The 24,712-nt window shown below is 35.4% G+C and overlaps 2 protein-coding genes across 2 annotated transcripts; both read left to right on the top strand.

Moving 5' to 3' along the window:
* The first annotated feature begins 1,732 nt into the window (after positions 1–1,732).
* HPY2 (RING/U-box superfamily protein) lies at positions 1,733–6,411 on the top strand. The gene is made up of 7 exons (XM_047304567.2): positions 1,733–1,897; positions 1,972–2,043; positions 2,129–2,239; positions 2,345–2,455; positions 4,083–4,222; positions 5,863–5,948; positions 6,030–6,411. Exons 1-7 carry the CDS (start codon positions 1,805–1,807, stop codon positions 6,155–6,157), a joined length of 741 nt encoding a protein of 246 aa, XP_047160523.1. The 5' UTR covers positions 1,733–1,804; the 3' UTR covers positions 6,158–6,411.
* A 2,933-nt stretch (positions 6,412–9,344) lies between these two features.
* On the top strand, positions 9,345–16,793 carry LOC124830761 (P-loop containing nucleoside triphosphate hydrolases superfamily protein). Its single transcript, XM_047304566.2, has 6 exons — positions 9,345–11,080; positions 11,738–11,878; positions 12,011–13,760; positions 13,980–14,263; positions 14,558–15,402; positions 15,506–16,793. Exons 1-6 carry the CDS (start codon positions 9,755–9,757, stop codon positions 16,689–16,691), a joined length of 5,532 nt encoding a protein of 1,843 aa, XP_047160522.1. The 5' UTR covers positions 9,345–9,754; the 3' UTR covers positions 16,692–16,793.
* The last annotated feature ends 7,919 nt before the right edge of the window (positions 16,794–24,712 follow it).

Here is a 24,712-nt window from a genome sequence, read left to right as displayed (position 1 = left end):
AATTCACGTCAAATACATATTTAACAATTTGCTAAGTCATTTAAAATATCAACATCAACATCAAGATGCCACGTCAAAGTCTATTTAAACGTTGTTGACCCTATTTAACGACAAGAGTCAATAAGGACTCAATTAAGACGAAATAAAACTAAAAGATCTATTTGAGATTTCTAGTCCAGATAAAGATCTGATGAATGATTAAACCTTTATTTTCTTATTTATGTTGATGATACTATCATCATTGGTAACTTGACTGAACTCATTCAATCTATTATTTCAAAACTCAAGCGACTTTTTCTTTGAAAGATCTTGAACAACTACAATATTTTTTGTCTTGAAGTCAAATACTTATGTGATACATCTATTTTCATTACTCGAATCATATATATTAGAGGTTTCCTACCCAAAACAATATGATTGAGACTATCCTATTTTTTGTGTAATAGTAACGAATTTATTTTCTGATCCAACATTATGCATATCAATTGTGAATGCTCTTTGTGACAAGATTGTGACTACACCTCTTAAATCTCACTCACAATTATTAAATATATTAGGAAGTATCTGAAATTTTAATTACAATTTTTATCATACTTTTTAATCATTTGGTTTAATCACAATTTTTAAGTTAGTTTTTTAATCAATTCACTTTAAAATATTCAAATCTTATTAGGTATGTTTATCTCTTTCACTTAACCAATGTCACTCTACTAAGAAGTATAGACATTGTTGCAATTGGAAGACTTATTTTAGATGATCCTTCTTGTCGTGCCCCACAAAAGCTTTGAATGAATCAGAGATATCTGTACCCACACCTATGTTGATTAAAATTAAAACTTGAAATTTCACTTCTCAAATAACAAAAACAATGTTCCCTTCACTATTTACCTCAACAATAAAATTCAACAGTAAAAAAAAGGTAAAAATGTAGAATGATGGATTTCTTCTATAAACTCTAACAAAATGACAATTTTTCTCTTAATTTTGCAACTGCAACAATTTAATTTCAGCCGTTAGATAGATCTAACGTTTAATAAGTATGCTGGAGAGAGCATGTTAGCGGAGAGAATCATGCTTCATTATATTATTGGATCTTTTTCTTTCTATGAATAAGTTAGGGACTAAAATGAAATGAGACAATGAAAATTATAGAAATAAAAAGTTTCCATTTAATTTTGGCAGAAACTAAAAATAAAATATTTATTTATAAAACATCAAACACATTTGAACTTTTCTAATTTCCGTGCGAGTTATTGGGGGAAGCACTAGTTTTGCAGGTAATAAATAAATAGATGGATAAAGTATGTTTTTATTATTGAATTTGTTTTTCCTACTCAAATAAAATAATTGAAAATTTCAGTTAAAGAATAATTGAAATTTAATTTTTAATGTTTTTCTATTATTTTAAAATTTGATAAATCTCATATATATATAATTATAAAAGTAAATAATTTTTTTGATTTCATTATATAGTCTTATTAGTTATTTTTACTCTAAGTTGTTGTTTGAATTTCAAATAAAATTATTAAGAATTTAAGTATTCCGATTTATAATTTATGAATATATTTTTTTTTTAATATTATATATATATATATATATATATATATATATATATATTAACTAATGTATGATTAAACAACTGTATAAAAAATTTCTCAATTGGATATGCATTTTTATTAGATTCTCATTTGATATTTGAATAAAATGTTACGTACTTTATAAATCGCTTTATCAAAGTAACGGTCATAGCCTTGAAGAAACGCTGTGTTTTCTCCCTCCAAAATTCCCTCCATCCCGTCGGAGAATGGCGTCAACTTCCCATGGCGGCGGTGGCGTCTCTGCACGAATGAGGAACGCCGCTTCCACCTTCTGCTCCGACTCTCAGCCGCTTATCGCCGTAACTAATTCTCACCCTTCCCCTTTTCTTCACCGCCTCTCATTGCTCGTCACTAATTTTTTAGGGTTTTTCAGGATATCCGAAAAACCGTGCTTCTGATGAAGGACATCGCAGTTCAATTGGAGAAAGACAACCTCCCTGATAAGGTTTTTCTCTTTTTCAACCATTCAACTTCTTTGTGTTTGATGATATTATTTCATGAACTAGAGTGAAATGTGAAGATTATTTCAGGTGAAGGAGCTTGAAGATGCGGTTATTGAGTTAGTCGGGTTATCTGAACTAAGTGTGCAATTTTCATCCGCGGTTCAAGTTTTTGCCAACAGATACCAACCTGGAGAAGAGGTTCTCGAAACTAACACCTTTTGTTTAGTTCCTCTTATTATTAATATTTGCATGCTATTACTTATAATTTGGAATCTAATTATCTTATTCTTGTTCCAATTGCAGTTCACGAATTTTAGTAAGCTGTTTGAGGATGAGCTTTCCGAGTTTAAGGCCAACCAATCTTCAGATCTTCCTAAACATCCTTTAATACGCCAGTTTAAGGAAGCTGTGTGGGTATGTTGCTTTGATTTTGGATAAAATTAACTATCGCGTTTATTTTCTTATTTTTTGTTAGTAATCTATGGACTTCCCTATTTTTATAGTGTAGTATCATTTCTTTTCAAATATCTTCTTCATGCAATGAGTAGTGATGATTGAATTTAAAGATTGGGAAATCTACCACTCATCAGTGACTAGAGTGTTGTCTTTATTGCTGGCAATGCTAGAGATATGATTGCTGTCTCTAGTAAGAATTTCCATTAATGTAATTTGCAGAATCCTTTGTTTACAATTACAGGAGAGCTAGTGACATTCATTCTAAACCATTCCTTCTATCACACTCTATCATTGGTTAAACTTAATTTGATAGTACAAAATGACGAGTGTATCTTATTAAATAGGAAGTGGAACCTACAAAATTTCATAATTTCCAATAAATTTCGGTCAATAATAAAGAGTATCTTGACTAACAGCAATATACAAAATGACGAGTGTATCTTGACTACAATTATTTTGAGGAGCCACTAGATACTAGTTAAAATGATCTAATTAACTTACACTATCCGTATATAATTTTATCAAACTTTCAAAAACGCACTAGTGTAAACTAACAGCAAATTATATAAAAGAAAAAATATACCTGCATTTAAATTGCTGGTCTTTGCTCCTTTGAATACTTGAAACTGCCTTTCAGAAAAGGACTGGGAAGTCATCAATGAGAGAATCAGGACTAAACATTTCAGCAATTTCTTTCAACATAAATCACCGTATTATTTGTGAGAACTTTGTCTTCTATCTTATTATGCAGCCTTATTTTGATTATTTTCATTGCTGAAAATGATCTTTTGTAATATATGTAGAAACTGGAAGAGTTAAGATAAAGCAAAATTACTTGTTCACTCAAGTTATGTGTTTGCCTTCCTTGTTCTGTTAAAACTTCACACAATTCAGACATGTTATTCAAATCTGAATAACCAACAAGATTAAGAATAAAAATGTTTCTCAAATCAATCCCCTCTTGTTCTTAAGAATCCGTAGGATAGAATTTATTTACAACTTCTCATATATCATCCGCATTAAATGCTTCATAAACTAAACCAGGTCTAGTGTTTTATAAACATCTCAAGGAGCCAAAGATTCAGCTGACCCACCTCCTCTCTTCTATGCATTTTCACTTTTTTTCTTCTCTCCGCAAAATAGAATGATGGCAAAAACCAGCAATTTCCATTTTATGTTTAAGTTAGTGGGAGTCCCATCCCCTATGGTAAAAATATAGTTTAGGGGGCCACTAAAACGTTTTAGGTACAAAACAATTGGCATTCAATTTTTGGAGTGAGCCATGGCTCTGACTGACTTCTTAAATGGTCTGCCAATGCATGAGTGAATAGTTGCGTTCTTTTTCACACACACACACAAGTATTAATATACTAAGAGTTAATATACTAAGAGTGGGAGGAGAGAGAAGTAAATACTGGTTTCGCTTTCCACATTTTAATATGCATTTCATGATCCTTTTTAATATTTAAGTTTTGTAATATTATCATAATACTGCCCACTGAGACTTTACTAAGTCCCTTCTGCGAAGTGTTGTTAACTGGATTCCTGTAACAAATCTAATTTGCTTGTTTATATGGATCCTTAGAATGTTCATCATTCGGGCCAGCCAATGCCAGGTGAAGAGCAAGAAGATATTGTAATGACCAGTACGCAGTCTAATATTTTAAATGTTAATTGTCCATTGACTGGAAAGCCTATCACTGAGCTTGTAGAGCCAGTTCGCAGGTAACATGAACCATCCTGTTTCTGTTTTGGTTCTGTGTTTGTAGTTTGAGCTGCAGCTTTTTTTGTTTTTGTTTTAATTAGCGTTTACATAATTTATTTGACTTAATTGTTTTTCCATCACAACTTTATTTCTTGACATATGTGTATATTTGGAATGTATGCGTGTCATTTGCTAGGCAGAATGGGTAATCAGGAAAAAAAATCCTAGGTATGTGGTGACAAAATTGATTGCAAAATTAAAAATGCTATGTTTGGTAATTCTAGATTTAGTCTAAATTTTCAGAATATTCTTGTTGAAAGGATAACATATCGAGCATGTTAAGCCAGCTATCTGGTGGACTATGGTCTCATCAGGGTCTGTGCTACTGATTTATCCAGGAGATAAATGGGTGGTTGGCTTCAGGTTTAAGGCTGAAGAATCCACATGCAAATCAATAAGAAAGACATGTTTGTCTCATCAGGGTCTGTGCTACTGATTTATCCAGGAGATAAATGGGTTGGCTTCAGGTTTAAGGCTGAAGAATCCACATGCAAATCAATAAGAAAGACATGTTTGTCTCTTTCTAATTATCCATTTGGCTGTGTTTTTTCTTAGCTGTGGCCTGAACACCCAAATAAATACTGATGTTATAAGAAGAAAAACAATAATTTATCATTGTTACTTTAATATCTGTGTACATGTAATCGAAGACATATTTTTAAACCAATAATGCATGTTATACATTAGGTAGGCTCAGGCTTTATAGGTTTTTTAAAAAGCTTATATACAGCTTGTGTTGTGTTTGTTTGTGTGTATTCTACCACAAAAAAAAAGTAACTTTGAATAAGAAAAGGTATGTATATTAATAATTTGTTTATACTTAGTAAATATTAATCTTATTGATTTATTACTATACACTATTTACCTAACTCTACTTCTCATAGACTTGCCTTACTCTCTTCATCTTCTAGTACAATGATATGTACTCAACAAAATACTAAATTAATAAACAGAAAAGCACTTGAAGGAAAATTTTGATCTAGGAAAAGAAAACAATAAAGTTATAAATGAACTAATTAAGCTGAGCTCATTTTTTTTGGACAAGTCAGTTTCAAGCTTTAATATTATCACTTTGATAAGTTATTAGAGTTTGAGTAGCAATTCTATCACAATTCATGCTTGAGAAACAAGTCTTTGGCTGTGCTTAACTTTTTTACTCGCCGTGAATTAGCATATATATATATATACTCCCCAGAGTTCCTATTTATTTAATCTTCAGCATCACTTGTCCATAAGTATATGTCACATCTCTTTATGTTGGAAGTTCATTACAATTCCTGGAATCATGTAAACATGGAAATGAAGAATTCAAAATTTAGCTGGCAAGAGTTTTCTCATTCTATTTGATTGTGAATTTAGTGGTGTTAAATAATGCTTCATGAGATGGCTGACCAGCTACATCTTAGATGCCCTTTATGTTAGGGCCAAGGCACGTTATGAGAAACAAAATGGTTATTGATACTACAGCAGACTATTATTGAGAATTGACTGCTAATTTTGTTCTGAACTGTAACAACTGATGGAAAGAACAAATATTGTGATGCTTTATGAAGATGATGATATAATATATGTTACTCATAATTCCCTTTCATTGATGCAGCATGGAGTGTAGGCACATTTACGAAAACAAAGTAATTATGAAATATTTGAAGTCAAATCAACAACGTGGTCGATGCCCAATATCAGGTAGATCATTGTTGTCTTGTCTGAACCATTACATGAATCCTATGCCACCACTGTGTTTCTCTTTAACCGTATCTTTGTCAGGTTGCCCAAGGATATTGCAGGCAGATAAGCTGGTGCAAGATCCGTTGTTACTGATTGAGATCGATGAAATGCGCAAAATGAATAAAGAAACTGAAGTAGAAGATTATACCATGCTCGAAGAGGATTAGTGATTGATCACACCTTCTTCAGTTAGGATTTTCTCTGTATATTTTAAAGTACCTTTGGGCATCCACTTACTCCCTAGTCCATTAATGTGTCAATATTTTGGGCTGTGTACGTTTGATTCCAGGATAATTATAATATCCTAGTTGACCTGCTAGATTGAGACTAGGTTGGTTAATCGAACCGGTTTTAACTTGTAAATTTCCGACACTTGCATGTCTTCTGAAAGTTTTTATGATCATTGTGTTTTTACTTCCTATTACACTTCTTTTCTGAGAACTCACATGAGTAATTTCAAGGACTAAAAGAATTACTTATATTTAAAAAATTAAAGATATTTTTGGCCTAAAATATATCAAGGGACAATAAAAATTAATTTATAGCTAAACAATTTGAACACTGCACAAATGACTTTTGTTGACACAGTGGTTTTGTGGGAGGAACTTCATTATCAAGTGGCGGAGGGTTAAAGTGTATGATTCTGTTTTCTAACTAATTAGTTTTCGAGGGTACGTTTCTCAAGTACTTAAATAATTAGAGCATTTAAATACTTAAAATTATAAAATTTCATATTTTATCTAAAGTTAAGAATTTAAAGCTATAAACTCTTTATTTTTTAGGATGACAAAATGTGTTAGTTTAATTCATTAAGATTGCTTCAATCAAATATATTTGCAAACGAAGTTTTTAATATTTTAAATTATTTAAATGAAATATATTTTTAAATTTTTTCTCATGACAAATTACTTAAAATTTAATTTATAAGTAGGATTTAAATTATTATTTTATTTATTATTTACACACTTAAACCACAAAAATGGTGGGCTATGGAGGATGGGTTAAGGTTGGTTAGTTGACTATATTTTACTCTAAAGTGTTTTTTTTTTATTTCTTCACATTTTTTTTCCTACATTCCTACATTTAAATAAAATCTCAAAACTATTCTCTCAATTTCAAAAAACTCTATGTCTCACCTCATTTCTTCAACCGATTTTGAAATTTGTTGTGAGAGTTTTTCTTCATCAAATTTCGAAAGAACTTTTCTTTTTTCATGGACTTCAAAATCTATTAAATTTTTTTTAACTTTAACGGATTTTGAAATTTATTGAAAATGATTATTTTTTAGAATGTAGATGTGGAGAAGAAACGTGGGAGGTGTAGAAAAAAACACTCTATGTAAGTTTGTTAATAACCCATGAGTACTTAAAATTAGTTAAAATTTTGATTTAAAAATTATTTATTCATCTTTTATATAAGTTTGTTAATAACTCATTGTTACTGAAAGTTTTTTGACACAATTTTAGAAAAATATATGATAAATAATGATACAAGTTATGGTTCAAATTGTTTTTATCAATGTTAGTCACAAAAGTATTTTTAGTCAATATTTATTGAAAAATCAACTAAAAAATAATTCCAATGTAATGATGAGAACTAGAATAATCTTAAGACTTGAATAAATAAAAAATCTCAACCAACACTCGAAAAAAATATATTACTAAAATCTTTTATATTTTAAATTATTAAATATGCTTTAGTAATATAATAGTTTTATATTTGATGATAATTAAAATCCTTTATTAAAAAAATCAAATTATGTTATCTAAGACGTTTAAAAAATATTGCAAATTGAATTTAAAATAACTTAGTTTTAAGTATTTAATTTTCTTGAAATGATGAAATTCTTTGTTCAAAAAATATATAGCTTTTACACAGAAGTAAACCAGTTATTACATGGAACAAACAATGAATAGTTGTTGAAGCATCCTTGATGAAAGTCTTAAGTATTGGAATATTAGTTTTCGAAGCATTGTTTAATAAAACATAAATTAGGGAGAGTTCGTTAATTTAACTAAAAATTGGCTATAAATAACAGTTTAAATAAATTATTCAAAAAACTTTTTTACCTCAACTTAGATAAAATATTTTCTAAACATTTATATTAACATGTAAATATTTTTATAATTTTTTATTACTTTAATTGCAAACATATATATTATACATACACACACTCAAATACAATTATGTAAATTTTAATTTCTGGGCCTATATATAAAAAAAGTATTAATGACATTTGTAGAAAATTTTAAATTTTGACTTTTGTATCTTGACATTTTAAAATATTGATTTTAGTTTTCACAGTTTTATTGAAACTTGCAAAATTTCGAACTAAAGTTTGAATACTTTAGAAAAACACAGATTATATTTTTCAATTAGAAAAGTAAAAAGAGTAAAACATTAACTTTTAGTCCAACTAAGGAAAAATATTGTATTTAGAGGAGTAATTTTAACTTTAGATAATATCTAAAAACAAAAATGGATTTTTTAAAATATTAAAATTGTGAAAATATGCATATGTAATTCAAATAACAAAGAAACATTATGTATTGTCTATTAAAAAAAAGTTATAAATAGGAAAATGAACTATTTTAAAGATGTGTAGAATATCCAAACATATCACAAAACCAAGTAAAACAAAAGTAGCAAAAAATAGGATTGTAAGTTTTGCTTATTTTGGCAAGTACAAAGGTGTCATAGAGATTTGTTGGGGTTGTTCATCTAACTCCTTTTGATCAATTTAAAGAGTTCAAATGATAAATATATTTATGAAATGTTTTGGTTTTGAATTTGTGAGGCTTCATGGTGTATAATAAACACCAAATCCAACACCCTCAATCACTTATAATTTGAATTTGATCTTAAAGATTACTACTATTGGCAATAATAATCTAAAACCTAAAAATGAAGATAAGTAAAAAAAGTGAAAAAATAGGGAAATACTCTCACACCATGCATAGTTGTCCCCACTAAAGTATCCAATACCCAAAATTTTAAATTTTTAAAGAGCCGTTGCCCTTTCAAAATCTTAACATTTCATGCATAACACCGATACCCTCCCAATTTTGCTTTTATATTTGGGTCATGCAAACTTGCATATTGGCGGCAACATTGTGTGGAGAAAAAAGAAATTAAAACAAAATGTCTGAAAAAATACACCATCCACACGCATTCCAACTCCTCATCCGGCGCGTGCATCACGTTTTCTTTCCGTTTTATTCAAATCAAGGGTCCCTGTTGCTTCAACCCGCACCTAACATCACGTGTGAACCACGGAACATTCTCGCGCGTGTGAAGAGGGATACAAATATCAGAGCCAAAACCCTCTTATTTTTCACTCTCACACGCCCTAGTCTCTCTGTGCACAGAAAACAAATTTCAGAGAAGGAAGCACTGAAAAAACGAAGAGACTCTGGGGAACCCCAAATCCCAGAAACTCAGTCTTCGCTGGAAAATGGAGAACAAGCTTTAATCGAACCGAAACCTCGCCCAAGAAGATGCGTCGCTGATTCGATTTCTAGGGTTTCGGTTTCTCTCTCCCCGCCTTGGACCAACTGTGGGAAACGTTGCAACCGCCATGTTTTTCTGCCGAATCGGAGCACATTCGAACACCCAATTGGACGGAGAAGACAATCGGCGAATGCCCATTTGCTAGTTTCCGAGAGAGCCAAAAACGTTTTTTGTTTTTCATTTTCCGTATTTTACATTTTTCGTGTAATTTCTTCTTCTAGTTTTCCGTGTGGCGATTCCTGCGCTTTCTGGTCATGCGATCATCGCCGTCTTCATTGGGTTCGTCGTCTCGATCGGGTTTGCGGCTTCGTAAGAAGCACAAGAGGTTGGATGCAATATGTGAGGAGGAGTACACTCGGAACCATGGTGAGTTGAATGATGATAATGATGGGTTGAATCCCGATGCAGGAGTTCGTCGGAGCTCCCGGGTTCGCCGTGCCCCGGTGCTGCTCGACGCATCTCCCGCTCCGCCGAAGAAGCGCCGGAGGCTGCGGAAGGGTGGATTTGATCGTGGCGGGGAGAGTCCTATGAGTTTAGAGCGGGAAAATAGAGGTTCAGGTGGGTCTTGGAGTTCTAGGCTGAGATCAAGGGTTGGCAATGTAAGTTTTAGGGTAAAAGAGGAGGGGGAATCGCCACGTGGGAAGAGAAAGCTTTTTGAGAGTGTGGTGGGAAAGAAGGGTGATGATGAGGTTGGTAAGAAGGAGGAGTTGGAAGGTTTGATGCCGAAAGTGGTTAAGTCGAAAAGACCGGGGAGGATTAAAGCCACGAAGCACGATGAAGGGCATGAAGATGATGTGTCTCATGGGAGTTTGGAGGGGAGTAAGAGTCAGGAAGTGGTGCTTCTGTCGAGTAGTGACGAGGAGAGTGATTCTGAATCGGAAACTGAATTGTCGGGAGAGGATCAGATGTATGAATCAGATGGAAATGCCCCTTCTATGGTAGGAAATGAGGATGGGGATCAGATGACTGATTCGGATGGGAGTGTCCCTCTCATGGTAGAGAATGAGGAGAGGAACTTATCCAACGATTTGCAAATGAAGGAGTGTGGCGATGACATTGAATCGTCGTCTCAGGTGGAACGTGAAGATAAAGTGGATTATCAGTTAGAGGGTGCGAAGGAAAGTGAAAGTGTTGGTAATGCAGCTGAACAGGTAGATAATGAAGGATTCGTTGGTAAGGAGGTTGATGATGGTGGAAATTTCTTGAAAGATGCCAATGTTGATAAGGAGGATGATGTCAATGAAAATGTCTTGAAAGGTGTAAGTGCTGGCAGGAACGATGAGTTGAAACATGCTTCAAATGACAAGCGTGGTCACCTGCGTATCAAAGAGGGCAGGCGGTGTGGTTTGTGTGGTGGAGGGAGTGATGGTAAGCCTCCAAAAAGGTTAGCTCATGATAATGGTGAAAGCGAGAATGAAGCTTATAGTGGATCGTCATCTTCAGAGGAGACTAACTATGATATCTGGGATGGTTTTGATGATGAACCTGGTTGGCTTGGTCGTCTCTTGGGTCCTATTAATGATTACCATGGTATTACTAGAATATGGGTTCATCTGCACTGTGCTGTATGGAGTCCAGAGGTGCGATTTTAATTTAATAGTTTCTGAAACATGGTCTGCATCATGGAACTGCATATTTATGGAAGATTTCAATAAATAACATCGCAAACTGACTTGCTGATCACAGTGATGTTTTAGGCCTCCTTAAATCTTTTTGGCATTAAGAGTCTTTCTCTGATCATTGTTAATGAAACATAATAAGTTCTAAACTGCTAATAGGTAATACATAGTTGTCTTGTAAATATGTTCCCCTTTTTCCTTAAGAATATAACTTACATAAGGGATATGAAACAACTATGCCTTTTTACAGTTCTTGGCCCTGGTGTAGGTTAAAACACCTCCATGCAATATAAGATGATTTTACAGATTTTTACACTTTTTATAGACTCTATTCTTAAGTTCTACGTGCACCATTTAAATTTAGTCATCTGTCCCAAATGAACAGAGACCTTTGTTTTGACCTGAAATTATAGATTCTATGTTGAGACTTTATAGTAAAATATTAAGGCTGTGTGATTATGTTATCCATCGTAATGTGTAGACATAGCCAACTCACCAACACATACAATTTTTCATTCCTCTTAAATTTTATCAACTTAATTGTTTGATGCTCAGAGTTGTCACAAGCTTGGTCAACTTTTGTGTTGAAGTAAATATATGTTGTGACAAAATTTGCAGGTTTATTTTGCCAACTTTGGATGCTTAAAAAATGTGAGGGCTGCACTTTTCCGAGGAAGGGCATTGAAGTGCACACGCTGTGGGAGGCGAGGGGCCACCACTGGTTGTCGTGTTGATCGTTGTCCAAGAACTTATCACTTGGTTGGTTACGAGTCTCTTGTTAAGAACAATTGAAATATTTTGAACTCCCTTCATTTGGTTATTACAAGCAAGAAAATAATTCTGTTATAACAAAACAATGATCAGAATTAACATTCTGTCTGGGTTTTGCAGCCTTGTGCCAGAGCTAGTGGTTGTATCTTTGACCATCGTAAGTTTCTCATTGCCTGCACAGATCATCGGCATCTCTTCCAACCTCGTGGTAGTAAATATTTAGCCCGGATAAAGAAGTTGAAGGCTAGGAAAATGATGTGGGAGATAAGGAAACGATCAAATGAAGCTTGTAGAAAAGATATTGGAGATGAAGAGAGATGGTTGGAAAATTGTGGAGAGGATGAAGAATTTTTGAAACGTGAGAACAAGAGGCTTCAACGTGATTTATTGAGAATAGCCCCAGTGTACATTGGGGGTTCAGACTCTGCCTGTGAAAATTCATTTCAGGGTTGGGAATCTGTTGCTGGGCTCAGAGATGTCATCCGTTGTATGAAAGAAGTTGTCATTTTACCTCTGTTATATCCTGAGCTATTTGATAATTTAGGGCTTACGCCACCAAGAGGTGTTCTTTTGCATGGGCATCCTGGAACGGGGAAAACCTTAGTTGTCCGTGCATTGATAGGTGCATGTGCCCGTGGTGATAAACGAATTGCATATTTTGCCCGGAAAGGTGCAGATTGCTTGGGAAAATATGTTGGTGATGCCGAGCGTCAATTAAGACTATTGTTTCAGGTTGCTGAGAAATGTCAACCTTCTATAATATTCTTTGATGAAATAGATGGTCTAGCACCCCTTCGCACTAGGCAGCAAGACCAGACACATAGTTCTGTTGTGTCAACATTGCTTGCTCTTATGGATGGTCTGAAGTCTAGGGGTTCAGTTGTGGTCATAGGTGCAACAAACCGTCCTGAATCTGTTGACCCAGCGCTTAGGCGCCCTGGTAGGTTTGATCGGGAAATTTATTTCCCATTACCATCAATTGAGGACAGAGCTTCCATTCTCTCACTTCACACTCAAAAGTGGCCAAAACCAATTACCGGATCCTTGCTTGAGTGGATTGCAAGAAAAACACCAGGCTTTGCAGGTGCTGATCTCCAGGCTCTTTGTACCCAAGCAGCTATTAATGCGTTGAAGAGGAATTTTCCATTGCAAGAAGTCTTGTCTTTAGCTGCCCAAGAAAAACATTCTGGTTCTAAGCCAATTCCTCTTCCATCCTTTGCAGTGGAGGAGAGGGACTGGTTAGAGGCTGTTTTTTCTTCCCCACTACCCTGCTCTCGAAGAGATGCTGGAAATGCTGCCAATGATGTAGTATGCTCCCCTCTTCCAATCCAGCTTACTCCTTGTTTATTGCAGCCATTGTGCACTCTTCTTGTATCTCTACATCTTGATGAACGTCTATGGTTACCACTTCCCATATTGAAAGCTGTAACTGTGATAAAGGATGCTACGATTTCTGCTCTGGAAAAAAAGAAAAAGCCTTTTGATCACTGGTGGTTGCATATGGATGAATTTCTTCACGAATACAACACTGTTCATGAGTTAAAGAGACATCTTACTTGTTCTGGTATTTTATCTGAGGTTGATGGCATTTTTGGTTCTAATGATACTGTGGGTGATACTAATGATAGCAACTTGAGACTAGAATCCCCCTCAAGGAACCATCTTGGCATGCGTAGTGGTTTATTTGCATTGACCAACAAATCAGGATTTCGGATACTAATTTCTGGAGATCCTCGATCTGGCCAGAGACATCTTGCTTCTTGTCTTCTTCACTGCTTTATTGGAAATATTGAAATACAGAAGATTGATATGGCAACTATTTTACAAGAAGGGCATGGAGAAGTGGTGCAGGGGATTGCACAAATATTAAGTATGTCTCTTTTTTCTAGTTTTGTTGATTTCTGTACTTTTCTTATCACTGTTGGCTAAGTATGATTAACAATAGCTCTGGATAAAAAATAAGGTGTTGCCAACATCCTTAGGCTGAGAGGAGTTGAATTTGTTGGTCTGTACAAAAATACTGGTGCTCATATATTTCATACTTTAGCACTTCTGGTTTTGATACTCACAATTAATTTCTGTGTGGCAGTGAAATGTGCTAGCAGGCAATCTTGCGTAGTATTCTTGCCAAAAATTGATTTATGGGCTCTGGAGAAACATTTTCAAATCTCTGAAAGGACTGATTCGTGTTTAAAGAGAGGCAAGTCCTACTTCACACCAAACCAAGTTGTTGTGAAGGAAAGAGAGATCAATAATGAGAAAAACTCAACTGAGATGGCGAATGGCCAAGCCATCACAAAGGCTTCATTTGCTTGGATGTCATTTGTTGAGCAGGTGGAATCCATTGGTGTATCCACATCCTTGATGATTCTGGTATGATTTTTTTCTTGCTTTTAATATTAAAAACCTCTACACAATTGGTACTAGGTTTTTGCTCCTTCTTTTGAAGTTAAATGTTGATTTATTCTAGTCTGCTATTTCTTAATTGTCAATTTAGAACATTTTAATATAAAGTCATAGTCATATTAAGTAATTCTTATGGCTTTTAATATTCAGATACAAATATTTGTCCAGGAACATTGTTAGGCAAAATGATACTATTAGCTTGATATTTATAATATTAAATTGTTTAGCAGATCCTTATATTTTGTTTTTCATATATTACAGGCTACTTCGGAAGTTCCCTACATAGAACTTCCTTGCAAAGTAAGAGAATTCTTCAAGAGTTATCAATCTAGAGACAGCCAGTCAACTCCATTGGAGCATACAGTTCCTCGTTTCTCTGTGCAGATTGATGGGAATTTTGACCATGACATGGTGATCAATTTATCTGCACTAGAGCTATTGAGAAATGTAGTTAAGCAGCTGGTTCAATTGATTCATCAGAGATCTCATGCTCATACAGGTAGCCAAAAGGGCCACAGAACCTGTGAATCAATTGAAATTTGTAAAAAAAAGGTATGTCAAAGAAAAGATGGATCAGATAAAAAGAGTGAAATCCAACTCGAGTCCTTTACAAAAGTTTCACCAACACCAACCAGCAAGTCATTGAAGGGAAAGTCAACCCTGTTGTTGGCAATATCTACACTTGGTTATCAAATTCTCTTATACCCTCACTTTGCTGAACTTTGTTGGGTCACTTCAAAACTCAAAGAAGGTCCTTGTGCTGATGTAAGTGGACCTTGGAGGGGCTGGCCTTTCAATTCTTGTATAATTCGTCCTAATAATTCACACGACAAGGTTGTAGTTTCTTGTAATTCTGGTAGCATTAAAAGCAGAGAAGCATCTGGTCTAGTCAGAGGCTTGATTGCTGTTGGTTTATCAGCTTACAGAGGTGTTTATAGATCAGTTAGGGAAGTTTCCCTGGATGTAAGGAAGGTTCTTGAGGTCTTAATTGAGAAAATCAATACCAAAATTCAAGCTGGGAAAGATAGATATCAATATTTTCGTATTTTATCTCAAGTGGCTTATTTAGAAGACATGGTCAACAACTGGGCTTACTCATTGCTAAGGTATTTCTGCTTTTCCTTTACTATGCGTGGTTGGTAAGGTATTACTGTTTTTCCATGTCAACATTTTGCGTGTCTTGGTCTCTAATAATTCCTTTCATTTTAGTCTGGAGCAGGATTCCCATGAGCATACAACAAAGGTTACACCAGCAAGTGGTGGGTTATTAAACAGTCATCACATTAGTGAAAAACGCCAAGCAGAAGGCGAGGACTGCCATGTTTCTGTTGCTGGAGATGGTCATGATTTGAAGACATTGGAGGAAAGTCATAACGGAATTCCTGCTGAAATGGCGGGGTGTATTGCCTCTAACCAAAATGGTAATTTAGATATTGATTGTGATGATGGAAATGCTAGTTCTGAAGGATCTCTACAGAACCATTATTTTTCTGAAAAGCATATCAACAACTCTGCTGATGCTGCTATGATTGCAAACCAACCTCTTTATCCGGCTACAAGTCAGGAGAATGGAACACTATTAGTACAACATGAATCTCGGACGGCTAGAAATAATGAAGAGGTGCGTGAAAAACTAGGGATTTCAAATAACTTCAGCAAATCCATGGGCACTCAAACTGTGGTTCTTTCTGCAAACGGAGTTCACACTACTTTGGAACCAGAGAAACAGAATATTGAGATTGGTAACGGTGCTGTCTCTGATCAGCCTCTTATTGTGTCCTCATCCTCGCAAGACACTGGTGCAACATTAAGTGATATCAAATCTGACAAACATGATAATGCTACAGACAATGATGCCTCTTCAAGTAATGGTAGTGTTCCTGCTGAATCGGGGGTTATATGCTTGTATCAATGTTGCCCTGGATGTCTCCACAGTCTCTATCATTTGACAAAGAAAATGCTTCTTAGAGAGTGGGGGATGAACGGTGACCAGTGGAGTATAGAAGATGTTCATGATGCTGTTGCAACATTATCTGTGGATCTTATTTCAGCAGTTAGAAAAAGCTTTGTGGCTGAAGATTTCAATGCTTCATCAAATAAAACCTCAAGGCATGAAAATCATGAAACATCTCTTGATTGTTGGAACCAGAGAACGTGTAATGCTGAAAACCAAGGCAAGGATTTAGTGCCTGTCGAATGTATTTTTCACTCTGCAAGCGAACATGCAACTGCAATTGAAGATAAGGCACTGAATGATCTTAATTTTGTTTTCAGAGATGGTGTACTTGTTCATATGGACCCTGACAAGGATGTCTCAGTTCACTGTAAATTTCAGAACTTGTGCCTTTGTTCTCTTAGAGAGTTGATAATAATGACAAAGCGACCTTTTGATTAGGCTATTGATTCATACTTCAATTGCTTGGCAATTTTTTGGTGCTGATGCGGCATTTGTATATAACCTTTTTGAGATTCAAATATAGTTTTGACGTGGAAACTACCATCAACTTTCAACTTTCAATTATTTCTCTACAATCTAACCGCCAAAATTTTCTTTTTTAAGAATATTAAGGACTAAATAAGCTTTTAATCTTGAAATTTGTGCTTAAACCTGGTTATAGTCTTTATTAGTAATAACGATATAAAAATTATAAATAATAAACTTAGGAATAACCGTTTTGATATAATATTAGTTTTTAAATCTAATCGGTTATTAAATTTACGTGATAAATTTTGTCATCTCTATCAACTTTTCCTTTATCCTTATTATTGACATTATTTAAAGTGTTTTAATTTAAGAAAAAACAATGTAACTTTTTGTTTTGGAAAATATATTAAGACAACACATTTTATCTTTTATATTTATTATTTTGGTATTGTGAACAGTTAAAAAATATTTAAAATTTAGAGCTTAGAGATTAAAGATATGTTAAAAAAAAGTGAAGAACTATATTTTTTTATGTTAAAGTTCAACAATGGATTAATAATTCTGTTATAATTTAGAATACTTGGGATTAAAAAATATAATAGCTAAATATTGATTAGCTAAATATTGATTTACGTTTCCTAATGATATTCCCAAGAAATAAATGCATTGATATATGTAAAGTGGTTTTTGCAATTGTTCAATGTAGTTAATAACTTACATATTTCATTTCAATATATTTTTGTTACGATCAAATTAAACTATTTTATCGTGGAAATTATTATAATCAATCGTGTCCTTTAATGGTTGTACATCCTATGTTATTCCCATATCTTTGTTGGCACTCCATTTACTGAGCTAACTCATACCGGTCAAACTCATTTGGGCAAAAGATAGTGAGGCTAATTTTCTGAAGATGAAAACATTGTGTTAGTATTACCTAATCCTACCAATAAGTTTGAAGTTTTTGTGATAACATAGGAAGGAAATGTGGTAGCTTATTTTCAACACAACTCAGACAATTTAAAGTCAATTATTTGAACTTAGTTGTAGTTTTTCAAGTCCTAAAAACTGAAGAAATTAAACATGAGAAAAGATTGTTAGAATTTTTGAAAAAATATGATTTTGACTTATATTATCATTCTACTAAAGAAAATATTTAGTTGATGTTTTATCTCATAATCCATAATTACTTTTTCTAGGACGATGGTAAACTATGTGAACTCAATATAGGAGTTTAAAGACTTGGATTTATACGTGAAAGGTAAACCCAAATCAATGATTTTTGTACCGTTTAAATACAAAGTGAATTGAGTAGGTGAAAGGAAAGTCATATTAATTAAATTAGGGTGTTGCTCCCTCCACCACCACACCTTTCTCCCTCCACCTCCCCAATTTTTTTTAATTCCAATTATATCCTCAAATTAAAATTTTTTATTTTTATTATTTTAATTTATTCCAAACCTAGTTCTCCTACTTTACTCTCTGCACTCAATCTTTTCATCTCTCAATTTCGTTTAACAATTTGTCTTCTGTTTTACTTTACAACTCCATTTGTCTTATCCGTTTCACTTCTCCTCATACGATTCTTTCTTCTTCATTTTCCTTACATTATTAAAATACATTAAAAATATATTAAAAAATAATAAATCAAAACATTTAAATTAAATTATTAAAATATTTCCAAAATAAAGAATAAACTAATAAAATAAATCCTAAAATTAAAAACGTAACTCGGAGTCCGTTTAAGGAAAGAACTGATGTCAACATCCGTTTATGGAAAGAACGGATGTCAACATCCGTTTAAGGAAAGAACGGATGTCAACATCCGTTTAAGGAAAAAAACGGATGTCAACATCCGTTCTTTCCTTAAACGGATGTTGACATTCGTTTTTTTCCTTAAACGGATGTTGACATCCGTTCTTTCCTTAAACAGATGTTGACATCCGTTGAAGGATGTCACCGTTTAAAAGTTACTTTTTTATTTTAGGGTTTTATTTGAAGGTTTATTCGAAAACACACCTTAAGGAAGCAACACACGCACTGCACCACTCCACACACTGCACCACGAGAGCGACACTGCACCACGAGAGCGACACTGCACCACGAGAGGGAGACTACTTGATAATTCTTTCCACTACCACCAACCTTTACAACTTGTAGTATCTCACCGCGACAAAAGAAAGAGATGAAGAAAAATAATGTTAAAATAAAAGAAAAATATTTTACTCATGTAGGAGGAACTAAAATAGGTTATTAGTGGAATAGGTTGTGAATGGGTAAAATTAAAAAAATTAACCCTAAAAATAAAATTTTATTTAAGGGCAAAATAGTAAAGGGGAGGTGGAAGAAGAAAGGTGTGGTGGTGGAGGGAGCAACACCCATTAAATTAAGGTTTAATAGGTTCGGAGGTCCCTATATTTGCGGGTTTGTTTTAATTGGGTCCTCCAATTTTGGAAGTGATCAATTGGGTCCCTAATTTGGTCAATCTGATTCAATAATAGCATTTTCGTTAAATGTAGTTAACGACGTTAACTTTTTAACAGGTGGCAAGCTGAGGCATCCAGGTGGCATCCTTGGTGGATTTTCAACATTTTTAATTGTTAAATATATTAATAAATGAAAATATAATTAGAAATTATTAAACATATTAAATTATTAAACATATTAAGCAATGTTTCCTATTTTGGGGTAGCTTGTGTCTGAGAAATTGGGGAAATCTGCGAACTTAGGGTTCGTTGCTAGAAATGGCATTGTGCTGGAAATGGCATTGTGAACCTCGAGGCCTTCAAATACCTTATAAAAATTCCTCCCAGGTATGATGATATTTCCTAATCTCTTGAAATGTGATTCAATTCATAGTTGTGGAAGTGGCAGACTGTGATACCCATATTTCCTAATATCTTGAAATGTAGATATTGGTCACGATCAAGGTTTACCACCACTGCTAAGTGTGATACTTTGGTAAACAACATGTCAAAGGCATTCAATAGTGTATTGCTGCATACAAGGTCAAAGCCAATCATAACCATGTTGGAGGATATCCGCCTTTACTTGATGAACAGATGGACAACAAACCGAACAAAAATAGCCTCATTGTCTGGGGTGATTTGTCCAAAAATCAAGAGTAGACTTAATAAGGAGTCCCAGCTAACCAAATTTTGGATTCCTAGGTAACCATAATATATTTTCATTTATCATGTGTTCAACAGTTTAAGTGTATGTGTACTTTCTAAATTTTAATTTTTGTTTTTCCAGCTGGTTAGCACTGTAGCTATTTGAAGTTCGTCATGTGTCCCAAGCTGGCGACAAGTTTATAGTTGATATAGACAAAGTTGAATGCACATGCAGGAAATGGGCTATCTCGGGCATTCCATGTTGTCATGCGTTGGTTGTTATGAAGTTTCTGAATTTAGATGCATATGACTTCATCCCTGTTTGTTTTAGGAAGTCAACATATGAAGAAATGTACTCTTCCATTGTGTATCCAATTAATGGTCAGAATATGTGGGAAATTACCCCATATAATGATGTGCTCCCTCCAAAAAAGAGAATATTGCCAGGAAGGCCCAAGAAGAAAAGAAGGTTGCAGGAATGGGAGTTAGTCAGGGACGAAACAAGAATGAGGAAGGGTGGTATACATAAAAGATGTGACATTTGTAAGGAGCTGGGTCACAACAGAACTTCTTGCCAGAAATCAACCCAAGATGGTGAAGTCAACCCTGACCAAACACAAGAAAGCAACCCAACAAATGAAGAAAACATACAATCATCAAATCAGCCTTAAGCAAGCAAGCTACAACCAATTTTGATGTTTACTGGCACAATTGCAGCAGTCATTTTTTGTACCTTGTAATGATGTAAAAAATTCTGATGTTGAACCTTTTGTGATTAATACCAGTTTGCTGTAATGTCAACTTTGCTTTTATGGAATGTTATATTTGCTTTTATGGAATGATTCATACTAGTTTGCTGTAAGCTTTTGTTATTTAAGAAGTTTTGTCTTTAGCTTCCTGTGTTTGCAGTGATTAGTTCTTTAAGAAGTTTTTTTTATCTCTGTGTTTGCAACACAAGGAATAACTCAAGGTTAATGGGATGACCTAATGAGTCTAATTTAAAATGTCAGCAGCTCATAACTCAAAGCTCTCAAAAGTAGAGCTGAAGCCAATAGTATCTCAACAATGTATATGTGGTCTGAACAGGATAACAATGCTGTAATTTAGCATTATAACAATGAAACTACTTATTCTATAAATTGAAACTGCTTATTCTATAAAGATGATTTAGCATTATAACAATGCTGTACTTTAGCAGTAATTTTGTACACAGTATATGGACTGGATTTATAACAACTCTTCCATTTCATTCATTTCATTACAACAGACCAAACCTACAACAAAGTTACAAGAAATCATCCTTTCCTCATCAACATTGAAACTAAAACTATCTGTATTACACATAAAACAGACACCAACAACATCACCACCTTCATCCACTTTTGAACAATGAAAATTGATTTTTGTAAATTCACTATCATTTTCCTAGTACTATCCATGTCTTCACTCTTCACCAGAGTTTCTTTCTTTCCTTCACTGTTGAAGAAGCTTCCCCTTTCGTCACCACCAATATCATTGCACCATTTGAAGAAGTTGCAACCACTTTCTTCACCACCATTCTGTAAAGACAACATTCAACTTAATTAGGGAGTACCACCTTCTTCTCACAAACAGACCACAACTTAATTAGGTTGAGTTGAATCTAACATACCTTATACTTGGAGCATCCCCAAAATTGCTTGCCCCGATTCTTCGTAGTTTTGGCAGTTCTCACAACACAACTTTGACCACAGTAGCAGATCGGTGAAGACACTAGTGCAGAAAGGGGTTTTAACGTCTCCCAATAGACGTCCGTCCACAAAAGCCCCAACGTATATAATTGACCGGTGGCATATTAGTAAATAAGTGGAACTGTAGACGTCCGTCCTGGGGCTCGCCGGACGTCTATAATGTTATGAACGTCCGTCCTTGGAGACGGACGTTTATAGGCTGAACAAAGTGAACACGTGTCAGCCCTTTGGACGTCCGTCCTTGGTCGCGACGGACGTTTATAATGTTATGGACGTCCGTCCTGGGGGACGGACGTTTAATAGGCTGAACTAGTAAACACCTATCAGCTCTTTGAACGTCCGTCCTTGCCCGAGACGGACGTTTAAACTTGAGTGAACGTCCGTCCTAGGTGACGGACGTTTATTGGGCTGAACAGTGAAAATCCATGTGCAGGCTTTGAACGTCCGTCCCTGGCCGAGACGGACGTTTATACTTGAGTGAACGTCCGTCCTAAGTTACGGACGTTCATTAGGCTGAACAGTGAAAATCCATGTGCAGGCTTTGAACGTCCGTCCCTGGCCGAGACGGACGTTTATACTTGAGTGAACGTCCGTCCTAAATGACGGACGTTCATTTGGCTGAACAGTGAAAACCATTTGCAGGCTTTGAACGTCCGTCCCTGGCCGAGACGGACGTTTATACTTGAGTGAACGTCCGTCTTAAGTGACGGACGTTCATTTGGCTGAACAGTGAAAACCATTTGCAGGCTTTGAACGTCCGTCCCTGGCCGAGACGGACGTTTATACTCTAGCGAACGTCCGTCCTCGGAGACGGACGTTAAAAGGCTGAACGTTTATAGTTGAACGTTTATACCCATTGCAGCCCTTAGACGTCCGTCTCAGGGGGACGGACGTCTACGAGGCTGAACGTTTCAATTTCCCAAGTAGGGAACTTACACGTCCGTTTTGGGAGGGCTCGGACGTCTATAATAAACACAGACGTCCGTGCCCCTATAACGGACGTTTAAGGTACTGACAGGGTGGTTGGATATTTAATTCTCTTCAGGCCCTCAACGTCAGTCCTAAGAGGGCACGGACGTCTATAATATTATAGCCGTCCGAGCCCGTATAACGGACGTTTAATGTACTGACAGGGTGGTTGGATATTTAATTCTCTTCAGGTCCAGAGACGTCCCATATGCGGGGCCAGACGTTTATACTATTATAGACGTCCGGGCCCTCGTAGGACGGACGTTGAGGGCCTGCCATGGGGAGTTGAAACGTTCAGTTTGTTCAATATAATAGACGTCAGCCCCCCAAAACGGACGTTTATCATATTAGAGACGTCGACGCAACCAAGCACTGACGTTTAAACCCACCCGCGAATATCATTTTTAAATCCTCAAAGACGTCACATTAGTGACGAACCGGACGTCTATACTATTATAGACGTCCGTCCACAAGCTCGCCGGACGTCTAAGAGTATAATATCGTGCTCCCGCGAACCAGTGACCAGTTAACGTTTGGAAACGCACTGTTCATCGTCTTCCTCCGCAAAACGCTGCTGCGCCATTGATTTCCAGGTGAGTTTTCTCGTTTTTGGACCGTTTAAATTCATTTTCAATCCGATTACATTGCTCTGTGATGAAATACCTTTGATTTGAACCGATTAAAAATCGTTTTCGGTCCGTTTTTTTGTAGACTCTTGCGTGTTCTTGGAGGCTTCTTTGACTGTTTTTGGACTGCGCTTGAGGCCGTTCACTCCTCCGTTTTCATCATTTTCATTTCGAATCTACTTTTCAGGTTAGCTTGTTGGTTGAAATTTTTTTGTATGCATGTAATTGAGTTTTGTGAATGCACGTTTTTTACTGTAAAATGTGACTGCGTAATTGGCTTTTGAATATATCTGTATTAGTTGTGTATTATATAAGTATCAAATCATTGAGTGACACTTAGTTCCCGTTTGAAATTTAAGACAAACGATTAATCTTTTAAATGAGGGGGACGTATATATAGACGTCCGTCCAGACACAACGGACGTTTATATAGGCGTCCGTCCAGACACAACGGACGTTCATGTAAACGTCCCTCCTGACACAACGGACGTTCATGTCGACGTCCGTCATGACACAACGGACGTTCATGTAGACGTCCGTGCTGACACAACGGACGTTTTACAGAGACGTCCGTCCTGCCACAACGGACGTTCATGTAGACGTCCGTGCTGACACAACGGACGTTTACAGAGACGTCCGTCCTGCCACAACGGACGTCTGAGCGACGTCACCCACATAAACGTCGGGCGTACGGCGGACGTCAAAAGGCCAAAATATCGGGCGTTAAAACCCCTTTCTGCACTAGTGAGACGTACCATTTTCCTTCCGCCTGGCACTACAACTCGATGAATAGCAGAAGTGCTCCTTCAACATTGTCTTCGAGCAACAACAACCACAAGCACTACACCCAGCCGCGTCGCAGAACTACAAGCTCGACCTCCTATCACACACTTTTAATTTAGGGATTTGACCTTCAAATACAACCACGATCCCTAATTTCTCTAATTTCCCCAATTTCGCATATTTCCCCAACTTTGAAGACACGAGCTACCTAACCCCAACATTGTTTAGGTTTAATGAGTTATAATTAAACCATGGAAATTCATTTAGCTTTTATTTTGTGTCAATAATTTAAAAATGTTAAAAATCCACCTATACAGCTCAAACGGTGCCACCTGGATGCCTCAGCTTGCCACCTGTTAAAAAAGTTAACATCGTTAATTGCATTTAACGAAAATGCTATTATTGAATCAGATTGACCAAATTAGGGACCCAATTGATCACTTCCAAAATTGGAGGACCCAATTGAAACGAACACGCAAATATAGGGACCTTCGAACCTATTAAACCTTAAATTAATTATCACAACTCTATCCCTTTCTTACTTATCTACTTTTAGAATGCCTGGGAAAGATTATTACAAAAATCTAAAGAGATTTCCTTTGAGGTTTGGGATAAGAGGGTAGGAAAGATAACTTCGATTAAGTGAGAAAAGATTTAAAAACCTAATGAGAATCTAGAGGGTGGATTTGTTTGTTTATATATCTATCTAGGTTGGAAGGCTAATAACCAAGAAATTTAGGCAAAATTACTTTTTTGAATTCTGGTGAAGA

Source organism: Vigna umbellata, chromosome 6, assembly GCF_029865625.1.
Source record: "Vigna umbellata cultivar VRB3 chromosome 6, Vumbellata_1.0, whole genome shotgun sequence".
NCBI classification, from domain to species: Eukaryota; Viridiplantae; Streptophyta; class Magnoliopsida; order Fabales; family Fabaceae; genus Vigna; species Vigna umbellata.
Note: the sequence above shows the minus strand (reverse complement) of the source record. Positions and strands in the feature narration are given on the sequence as shown.